Genomic DNA, 11,720 nt, shown 5'->3' on the forward strand with positions numbered 1-11,720 from the left:
CGATAACGAAAAATCTATTTAAAAAAATTAATAAAATTATTTTTAAAAAAAAAAATACTTTCACTTGCCAAATAACACTTTTAAGTAATTTGTTGTTGTTGTTGTGATAAGCATTGCCAGCAAAAATAAGTATTTATTTGTTGTTGTTGTTCTTGGTGTTTTAGTAATCGCATGGGGGCATCTAAACAAATTAAATGCTCGTATTTTAATGTAATTAGATTGACGCCGACAGAGAGATGGGTAGAGAGAGAATGAGAGAGTTCAGCATCTTAACCCTCTTAAAACCATTAGCCAAAGTGGAAAAAAGCCGTACAAATACCAATTATTATTGTTTCATTTCTTCCCCTCCCTTCTTTTTTTTCAAGATTGTTACACTTTAGCCCTTTTGGCTAAATTAGAAGTTTTGTGTGGGTGTGTGTTGTTTGTTGCTCTCTAATAGCAAAGAGCAAGAAAAACAAAACAAAGTTTTAGTTTTTTTGTCGAAACACATAAATTGTGGCACAGTGCTGCGGAACTGTGAACATTAAAAACGATTTTTCATGCCATAGCAGTCTGAAAATATTCATAAAAATCTACGCCTCAAGAGATCAGTATATAGTCTGTAAATAGGAGGTCAGTATAGGTCAGTATGGCTTCTGGAAATATTCTTAAAAAATCCACGCCTAAGGAGGTCAGTAAAGGCTCTGAATATATTCTTTAAAAATCCACTTCAAAAGAGGTCAGTATGGCTTGTGGAAATATTCTTAAAAAATCCACGCCTATGGAGGTCAGTATGGCTTCTGGAAATATTCTTAAATAAATCCACGCCTATGGAGGTCAGTATGGCTTCAGGAAATATTCTTAAATAAATCCACGCCTATGGAGGTCAGTATGGCTTCTGGAAATATTCTTAAATAAATCCACGCCTATGGAGGTCAGTATGGCTTCTGGAAATATTCTTAAATAAATCCACGCCTATGGAGGTCAGTATGGCTTCTGGAAATATTCTTAAATAAATGCACGCCTATGGAGGTCAGTATGGCTTCTGGAAATATTCTTAAATAAATCCACGCCTATGGAGGTCAGTATGGCTTCTGGAAATATTCTTAAATAAATGCACGCCAATGGAGGTCAGTATGGCTTCTGCAAATATTCTTAAATAAATGCACGCCAATGGAGGTCAGTATGGCTTCAGGAAATATTCTTAAATAAATCCACGCCTATGGAGGTCAGTATGGCTTCTGGAAATATTCTTAAATAAATCCACGCCTATGGAGGTCAGTATGGCTTCTGCAAATATTCTTAAATAAATGCACGCCTATGGAGGTCAGTATGGCTTCTGGAAATATTCTTAAATAAATCCACGCCTATGGAGGTCAGTATGGATTGTGGAAATTTTCTTAAATAAATCCACGCCTATTGAGGTCAGTATGGCTTCTGGAAATATTCTTTAATAAATCCACGCCTCAGTTGGCCCTTGAAAAATATTCTTAAATAAATCCACGCCTCAGTTGGCCCGTGAAAAAAATTCTTTAATAAATCCACGCCTCAGTTGGCCCGGGAAAAATATTCTTAAATAAATCCACGCCTTAAATAAATCCATGCCTTATGGGAGCCCAGGAAAAATATTCTTAAATAAATCCACGCCTGTTTTGGCCTTTGAAAAATATTCTTAAATAAATCCACGCCTATCGAGGTCCTTGAGAACATTTTCTTAAATAAATCCACGCCTATGGAGGTCCTTGAGAACATTTTCTTTAATAAATCCACGCCTATGGAGGTCCTTGAGAACATTTTCTTAAATAAATCCACGCCTATGGAGGTCAGTATGGCTTCTGGAAATATTCTTAAATAAATCCACGCCTATGGAGGTCAGTATGGCTTCTGGAAATATTCTTAAATAAATCCACGCCTATGGAGGTCAGTATGGCTTCTGGAAATATTCTTAAATAAATCCACGCCTAAGGAGGTCAGTATGGCTTCTGGAAATATTCGTAAAAAATCCACGCCTAAGGAGGTCAGTATGGCTTCTGGAAATATTCTTAAATAAATCCACGCCTATGGAGGTCAGTATGGTCTGTGAAAATACTTTTTAAAAATCCACGCCTCATATGCTGACCACATATCCTCTGAAAATATTTTTTAAAACTTCACGACCTAGGCGGTTAATACGCCTCGTAAAATATTCCTAAAAATCAAAGCCCTAGGAGGTCAGTATAACATCAAAAAATATACACCTTATGAGGTAAGCTAGACGGAATTTGACTGTTATGATTTTTATTTTACAAAAATTAATTAAAAATGCTTCCTTAACAAAATTTCAAATTAAACTTTTGACCCACTGTTCTCCTTAACATGTTTTCCCCGAACGAAGGACATTAGAACAACAAAACCATAGACCATTAAAAAACCGAACGAACGAGTAAAAGTGTTTTGCCAACAAAAACAACCGTAAAAGCACTATAACAACCAATTTTTGCCAACACCAACAACTGCTTAGATAGCAGGTTTCTCTGTTCCATCACTTTGGAGGAAGTTTCTTTTTTTTTGTTCTCAAGGCGCCAAATTCCTTTGGGACTGCCTTGAGGTTTCACGGCAACTGCAGAGAAGGATAGGCGAGAGAGGGGAGAGGTGCCACAACATTATAAAAAGGATACTTAAGCTAATATTTTCTCAACATTTGTATTTGATTCTCTTGTTCAGTTTGTTCAGCAGAAGGTTTAGCGTAAAAGATAATGAAAATGACTGTAGGGATTTTAAAGTTTTTTGATTTTTTTGGGAAATTATTTTTGGTGGTGTTGTTGTTTTACTTTTGTGGAGGGACTTTGGCATTTTCTTTAATTGTTAACATTACTGTTGACATATTTGTCAAGGAATGTGAAAGATATTTTTATATACAAATGGGCTAAAAATAGGATTTCGTGAGATAAAATAATGTTTTACTTTTCCTTCAAATGTAGGCTTTTAAACATTTGCTTTAGGAATTCTAATAAGATCGTTTGGTTTTCCATTCGTTTCCGAATAAGTTGGTGTTAGTTTTCTAATAAAATAGCTTTTCAATAAGACAACAATTTTGTTTTCCAATTGGAAACACGTTTGGCTTTCTAATAAGAATATTTCTTGATATTCCAATAAGATGTTAAAACAAGAAGATCATTTTCTCCATTAAAAATACTAGTTATTGGACTTTTAAAGAAATCTTCTAATAAGAAGAACGCTTAACAATAACAATATCCTCTTGAATTTCTATTGAGATGGACTCTTGGCTTTCCAATAAGAACACATTTTTAACGATGAATAAAACCTCTTCTAACTATAACATATCCTAATTTTCTATTTCTATGTAAGAGGACCTCTTAGTCGTATAATCAGAAGTCATCTCTGTCATCTAATAAGAAAACCTATACATCTTCTAATAAGAAAATGTCTTGATTTTCTAATAAAAAATATATATTTTTAAAGAAGACCAACTGATTTGCTAAAAAAATATTGGTTTTCCAATAAGAAGTTCTCTTGTTCTTCTAATGAGAAGAAGGAAGAACTCTTAGTCTTATAATAAGAAAAGGACTTTGCCTTCTAATAAAACGACCACATATTTTTCTCAAAATAAAACACGTTTGTCTTCTAATTAGAATACTTCATTAAAATTTGGTAATAATAAAAATTCTATAACTTCTGATAAGAAAACCTTTTGATAAAAAGACTACATATTTTTCTCATAAGTAAACCTCAGAATAAAACACTTTTGTCTTCTAATTAGAATACTTCTTTAAAATTTGATAATAAAAAAAACATCATAACTTCTGATAAGAAAAACTTTTGATATATTACGCATTGGAAGACTTTTTTTGTCTTCTAATAATAATACCAATAAAAATACATATTCATATTCTAACCCTATTTCTAACCCATTTCTTCTCATAAGAACTCATCTTGCAATAAGAAGATATCTTGGACTTCTAATAAGAGTATATTTTAGTTCCTTTATACGAATATTTATTATTAGAAAACATAATAAAACGAGGTCTTATAAGAAAATGACTTATGGTCTTCTAACAAGAAGACAGTTTTGTCTTCTAATTGGAATGTTTCTTTAACTTTTAATAATAATACAAAAACTCCAGAACTTCTAATAAGAACATCTTTTTGTATTCTAAAAAGCTGATATTTTAGTCTAATTTGAAGATTTATTGGTCCTCTAATAATATCACCAATAAAATGAAATATTCGTCTTCTTATAAAAGACACCCTAATATTCTAATTAGAAACCCTCTTGGTGATATAATTAGAACATCCAATTTTCTCACTAAACGAAGACCTATTGATTTTCTAATAAGAATATGCTTTAATTTTTTAATATGAATATAAGATAAGAATAATAAGAATGCATTTTTGTTTTCTAATAAGAAAATTACTTTAAAAGACCTATTTGACTCATAAAGTTTAAAAACTATTATGTAAAAAAATCTAGGCCTTAGGAAGTCTGAAAACAATTTTAAAAATCTGGATTCCATGAGGTCAGTATAGACTACAAAAATTTCCTTACAAATCTGCGCCCTACGAGGACAGTATGCCTTTGTCTTAGAAATATGTACTTTAGAGTGTCAGTACTTCCTCTACAAATATTCTTAATAATCCAGGCCCTAGAAGCCTTTAATTTTTGTTTAAATCCATGCCTTACGATCACTGAATACATATTTAAAATTTCATGTATCAGGCATATACAAGCGAACCAGCTAATGGTTCACGCAGAAGGGGAAGGCCACGAATAAGATGGAAAGATCAAGTGGAAGATAACATTGCCGAATATGGTCTTTCAAACTGGAAAAACTGCCCAAAAGACCGATGGGCCTGGAAATCTGTTTTAAGCTCGGCTTATGGAACGAAAGTTCTGTCACAAGCCAGCTAAGTATGTAAGTCATGTATCAGTATAGACACGAAAAAAATACAGGCCCTAAGGGGTCAGTATAGTCATGAAATATATTATATTTTTCAAACTCGACGCATTAGGATTTCAGATTAGTCACTGGAAAACTTAAGGCCCTAGGAGAGCTATATATGCTCTGAAAATATTTTTAAAAATCCTCGCTCCAAGAAGTCTGAAAATATTTATAAAAAAAAGCACGCATCAAGAGGTCAGAATATCCACTGAGAACATTTTTAAAAAAATCCGCGCCTTAGGAATCCTCTGAAAATATTGTTAAAAAATCCACGTCTGAGGAGGTCAATACAGCCTTCGAAATATTTCCTAAAAACTCACGCCCTAGGAGATCAGTATGGACTCTAAAATCCTTAGGAGATCAGAATATTCTTTATAACTATTTTTAAAACTTCACGCCTTAGGAGGTCAGTATAGCCACTGAAAATTTTTTTCAAAATTCACGCCTCAGAATTTTTATTTTGAGTTTCTGATATCCTTTATTAATCCCAATTTTTAAAATTATCTTTTAAAATATTCTTAACCCTATTACACATTTCCAATGTTAGGCCAGTATTTCTCAGATCCAACACCTTCAAATGCTTATTGCGATCAATGACATTTAGTAACTGCTCACCAAAATTCTGAAAAAAAAATCCAAAATTATTATAATTTTTCTCTATAAAAAATATTTTTCTTCCTACCATTCCCAATTCATTATTACTCATATCGATATACCACAGTGTCCGATTATGACATAGGAAATTAACGAACAACAATGTTATCGTATCCGTTATAGAGCATCCCGAAATATCAACATTTCTCATGGGCAAACAATCCAAAATACCAAAGATGGCTGCCGCACCATCGCTACCAATTGGATTTAGACGTAAACTTATTTTCTCTAAATTTAAATTCTTGACAACACGGGCAATGATATAGGCACCATCGGAGGCTAGGGAGAAACAAATATAAAAAAAATTATAAATTTTATTAAATTACGAGATTTGCTCTTACTTATTTTATTATTTGTCAAGTCCAAATATTTCAAGGTACCAAAAGACTCTTTGTTACAGGAACCCAGAAACTGACGTATCCCCTCATCGCCCAGACTACAGTGTTCCAATGACAAGGCGGTGAGATGGTGACAACCCTTATCGAGGCTGTGAGCAAATAATCCCAGTTGATATGGTTCCAGGGTGGTGTTGTGGAAGCTAATGGAAGGTGTGGCAAGAAAGGGAAAATGTTGTTAAAGGAAGCGGAAATTATGGGAACAATTGAAGAAGAGTTTTCTGCTAAAGAAGTATCTGGAAATATTCTTTAAAAATCCAGGCCTTAGGAGGTCAGTATGGCCTCTAAAAATATTCTTGAAAAATCCAGGCTTTAGGAGGTCAATATGGCCTCTGAAAATATTCTTCAAAAAACCACGCCTTAGATGGCCGGTAAGGGCTCTGAAAATATTCTTCAAAAAACCACGCCTTAGATGGCCGGTAAGGGCTCTGAAAATATTTGTCTTAAAAATCCACGCCTTAGATGGTCGGTAAGGGCTCTGAAAATATTCTTGAAAAATCCACGCCATAGGAGGTCAGTAAGAGCTCTGAATATATTCTTTTAAAAATCTACGCCTTAGGAGGTCAGTAAGAGCTCTGAATATATTATTTTAAAAATCCACGCCTTAGATGGTCGGTAAGGGCTCTGAAAATATTCTTTAAAAATCCACGCCTTAGGATGTCCCAGTGAACCAAAAGGTGATCGTAATAGAATGCTATGAGGCCTTTTTATTAGAAGGTCACGATGTTATCTTATGAGAAGAGGACCATGAAGTCTTCATATTAGTAGACCATGAGGTCCTCTTATTAGAAAATTATTAGAGGACCATGAAGTCTTCCTATTAGAAGACCATGAGGTCCTCTTATTAGAAAATCATGAGAATTTCTTACTAGAATATCATAAGGTCTTCTTATTAGAATACTCAGTTTTCTTCATATGAGGAAACCATTTCCCCGCACTTACCAAAAATTCACCAATTCATGACACTGGGCCAAACCCTTGGCCAAAATATTCGCATCCTTGCGTGACATCGTATTACAGCCCAAATAGAATTGTGTTCCAATAGTTTTCGTACAATATGTCAGCCGTAATGTATGCAATTCCGGTAGATTACTCAAAATGAAATCAAGTGGAATGTGATCTGAAACGAACAACAACAATAACAACAACACGATAAAGATATTTATAAGCAAAGCGACAGATGTCAACAAAAGGCCTAGTCCTTTGTCTTACCATTATTACCATCCATGCTGGGCTGTAGGTAGTTTATCTCCAATTGATTTATGTAACCCCCACAAATGTCCAACACCGTTGTCTGAACATTTTCCTGTTCGTATTCCGTGGTGGGGAGATTTTCGATGAACTCCTGCAAATGCCGTTCCATGTAAATGTTAAGCCATGATTTTGTCACTTTTTTACCCTTTTGTCCGGGACAAGGATTGGCAAGGGTGGGTGGCTCAACTGGCCGTGGGGGAGTACAGGGATAGCTATGCGTCCGGTAGTAAAGGGTTTTCCAACGGTGTTGATAAGCTTTACGCCAAAAGAAATCATCACGAATGTGGGCGCTTAAAATCTTTAACGGAAGGTTGACATCCAAGTTGCTTAGAATGTAGTTGCGATCCTTCGGTTCGGTCAACTCTTCGTAGATGGGATTGTCTATTGCAGCGGAAATGAAATGATGGTTGTAAAATACGCACACAAACACACATTCGAACATAAATAAGTAATAAATATTTTCTGTTGACATTGGTCTTATTGTTAACATGAACGAGTTCCATACCACACCAACTTTCGAGCAAAAAATCCAATACCAAATGCCGGAGACTTTTGGGTTGGTAAACTTCGGTAGCACCTTCGGTATCTTCAAGATTCAGATGAAGGGATCTTGCCAAAGATTTTGGAAATTTACATTGTTTCAGATCGAAATAAGTCTTGAGGGTATTTAGGTCCACAGATATTGGAAATTCATTGTAGGTGAAATCCATTGTTGGAGGTTTTTTCGAATACTGAAATATTTGAAAAGTGTGTTGGAAGGAAAGGTCTTTGTTTATAAACAAACAACGACGCAATTGTTGCTAAGGTGACAAGGAAGAACCGATACGATGTTGTTGTTAGTGTTTTTTTTTAATATTCTTCAAAGGGAAGAGGCGTGGATTTTTAAAGGATATTTTCAGAGTCCATACTGACTTCCTTAGGCGTGGATTTATAAGAATATTTTCAGAGCCCTTACTAACCATCTAAGGCGTGGATTTTTAAAGAATATTTTCAGAGCCCTTACTAACCATCTAAGGCGTGGATTTTTAAAGAATATTTTCACAGCCCTTACTAACCATCTAAGGCGTGGATTTTTAAAGAATATTTTCAGAGGCCATACTGACTTCCTTAGGCGTGGATTTATAAGAATATTTTCAGAGGCCATACTGACTTCCTTAGGCGTGGATTTATAAGAATATTTTCACAGGCCATACTGACTTCCTTAGGCGTGGATTTTTCAAGAATATTTTCAGAGGCCATATTTTCAGAGCCCTTACTGACCATCTAAGGCGTGGATTTTTAAAGAATATTTTCACAAGCCATACTGACTTCTATAGGCGTGGATTTTTAAAGAATATTTTCACAGGCCATACTGACTTCTATAGGCGTGGATTTTTAAAGAATATTTTCTCAGGCCATACTGACTTCTATAGGCGTGGATTTTTAAAGAATATTTTCACAGGCCATACTGACTTCTATAGGCGTGGATTTTTAAAGAATATTTTCTCAGGCCATACTGACTTCTATAGGCGTGGGAATATTTTAAAGAATATTTTCACAGGCCATACTGACTTCTATAGGCGTGGATTTTTAAAGAATATTTTCACAGGCCATACTGACTTCTATAGGCGTGGATTTTTAAAGAATATTTTCACAGGCCATACTGACTTCTATAGGCGTGGATTTTTAAAGAATATTTTCACAGGCCATACTGACTTCTATAGGCGTGGATTTTTAAAGAATATTTTCACAGGCCATACTGACTTCTATAGGCGTGGATTTTTAAAGAATATTTTCACAGGCCATACTGACTTCTATAGGCGTGGATTTTTAAAGAATATTTTCACAGGCCATACTGACTTCTATAGGCGTGGATTTTTAAAGAATATTTTCACAGGCCATACTGACTTCTATAGGCGTGGATTTTTAAAGAATATTTTCACAGGCCATACTGACTTCTATAGGCGTGGATTTTTAAAGAATATTTTCACAGGCCATACTGACTTCTATAGGCGTGGATTTTTAAAGAATATTTTCACAGGCCATACTGACTTCTATAGGCGTGGATTTTTAAAGAATATTTTCACAGGCCATACTGACTTCTATAGGCGTGGATTTTTAAAGAATATTTTCACAGGCCATACTGACTTCCTTAGGCGTGGATTTATAAGAATATTTTCACAGGCCATACTGACTTCCTTAGGCGTGGATTTTTCAAGAATATTTTCAGAGGCCATATTTTCAGAGCCCTTACTGACCATCTAAGGCGTGGATTTTTAAAGAATATTTTCACAAGCCATACTGACTTCTATAGGCGTGGATTTTTAAAGAATATTTTCACAGGCCATACTGACTTCTATAGGCGTGGATTTTTAAAGAATATTTTCTCAGGCCATACTGACTTCTATAGGCGTGGATTTTTAAAGAATATTTTCACAGGCCATACTGACTTCTATAGGCGTGGATTTTTAAAGAATATTTTCACAGGCCATACTGACTTCTATAGGCGTGGATTTTTAAAGAATATTTTCACAGGCCATACTGACTTCTATAGGCGTGGATTTTTAAAGAATATTTTCTCAGGCCATACTGACTTCTATAGGCGTGGATTTTTAAAGAATATTTTCACAGGCCATACTGACTTCTATAGGCGTGGATTTTTAAAGAATATTTTCACAGGCCATACTGACTTCTATAGGCGTGGATTTTTAAAGAATATTTTCACAGGCCATACTGACTTCTATAGGCGTGGATTTTTAAAGAATATTTTCACAGGCCATACTGACTTCTATAGGCGTGGATTCAGGCCATACTGACTTCTATAGGCGTGGATTTTTAAAGAATATTTTCAGTAACAATTATAGTTCTATAGGCGTGGATTTTTAAAGAATATTTTCACAGGCCATATTTATCACAGGCCATACTGACTTCTATAGGCGTGGATTTTTAAAGAATATTTTCACAGGCCATACTGACTTCTATAGGCGTGGATTTTTAAAGAATATTTTCACAGGCCATACTGACTTCTATAGGCGTGGATTTTTAAAGAATATTTTCACAGGCCATACTGACTTCTATAGGCGTGGATTTTTAAAGAAATATTTTCACAGGCCATACTGACTTCTATAGGCGTGGATTTTTAAAGAATATTTTCACAGGCCATACTGACTTCTATAGGCGTGGATTTTTAAAGAATATTTTCACAGGCCATACTGACTTCTATAGGACTTCTATAGGTGGATTTTTAAAGAATATTTTCACAGGCCATACTGACTTCTATAGGCGTGGATTTTTAAAGAATATTTTCACAGGCCATACTGACTTCTATAGGTGTGGATTTTTAAAGAATATTTTCACAGGCCATACTGACTTCTATAGGCGTGGATTTTTAAAGAATATTTTCACAGGCCATACTGACTTCTATAGGCGTGGATTTTTAAAGAATATTTTCACAGGCCATACTGACTTCTATAGGCGTGGATTTTTAAAGAATATTTTCACAGGCCATACTGACTTCTATAGGCGTGGATTTTTAAAGAATATTTTCACAGGCCATACTGACTTCTATAGGCGTGGATTTTTAAAGAATATTTTCACAGGCCATACTGACTTCTATAGGCGTGGATTTTTAAAGAATATTTTCACAGGCCATACTGACTTCTATAGGCGTGGATTTTTAAAGAATATTTTCACAGGCCATACTGACTTCTATAGGCGTGGATTTTTAAAGAATATTTTCACAGGCCATACTGACTTCTATAGGCGTGGATTTTTAAAGAATATTTTCACAGGCCATACTGACTTCTATAGGCGTGGATTTTTAAAGAATATTTTCACAGGCCATACTGACTTCTATAGGCGTGGATTTTTAAAGAATATTTTCACAGGCCATACTGACTTCTATAGGCGTGGATTTTTAAAGAATATTTTCAGAGGCCACAAGCGTCGATTTTTAAAGAATATTTTTAGAGACTATATTGACCTAATAAAGTGAGGATTTTCAAGAACATTTTCAGAGGCTATATTTACCTCATAAAGTGCGGATTTTCGAGAACATTTTCAGAGGCTATATTGACCTCATAAGGTGCGGATTTTCAAGAACATTTTCATAGGCTATATCGACCTCATAAGGTGCGGATTTTCAAGAACATTTTCAGAGGCTATATCGACCTCATAAGGTGCGGATTTTCAATAACATTTTCTGAGTCTATATTGACCACATAAGGTGCGGATTTTCAGGAACCTTTTCAGAGCTCTTACTGACTGCATAAGGCGTGAATTTTCAGGAACATTTGCAGAGGCTATATTGACCTTATAAGGTGCGGATTTTTATGAATATTTTCAGAGGCCATACTACTGACCTCCAAAGTCTTGGAATATTTTGAAGAATTTAAAGAATATTTCACAGGTCATATTGACCTCCTAAAGCATTAAATTTTAAAATAAAAAAATCCGATCCTATTGAATTCCTTCAAATATTCTGCGATTACATTGAGCTTCCTTTAAAATTCCAAAGCAG

At 34.7% G+C, this 11,720-nt stretch overlaps 1 protein-coding gene across 1 annotated transcript; it reads right to left on the minus strand.

The window, feature by feature from the left end:
- Nucleotides 1–5,400: 5,400 nt before the first annotated feature.
- LOC133322224 (uncharacterized) lies at nt 5,401–7,932 on the minus strand. The gene is made up of 6 exons (XM_061531255.1): nt 7,857–7,932; nt 7,181–7,603; nt 6,911–7,088; nt 5,915–6,111; nt 5,602–5,852; nt 5,401–5,541 (listed from the first exon to the last, which is right to left on the minus strand). The coding sequence occupies exons 1-6, from the start codon at nt 7,930–7,932 to the stop codon at nt 5,401–5,403; spliced, it is 1,266 nt and encodes a 421-aa protein (XP_061387239.1).
- Nucleotides 7,933–11,720: the final 3,788 nt, after the last annotated feature.

Source organism: Musca vetustissima, unplaced genomic scaffold (assembly GCF_032173495.1).
Source record: "Musca vetustissima isolate MV318-11 ecotype Yass unplaced genomic scaffold, APGP_CSIRO_Mvet_v1 utg23703, whole genome shotgun sequence".
NCBI classification, from domain to species: domain Eukaryota; kingdom Metazoa; phylum Arthropoda; class Insecta; order Diptera; family Muscidae; genus Musca; species Musca vetustissima.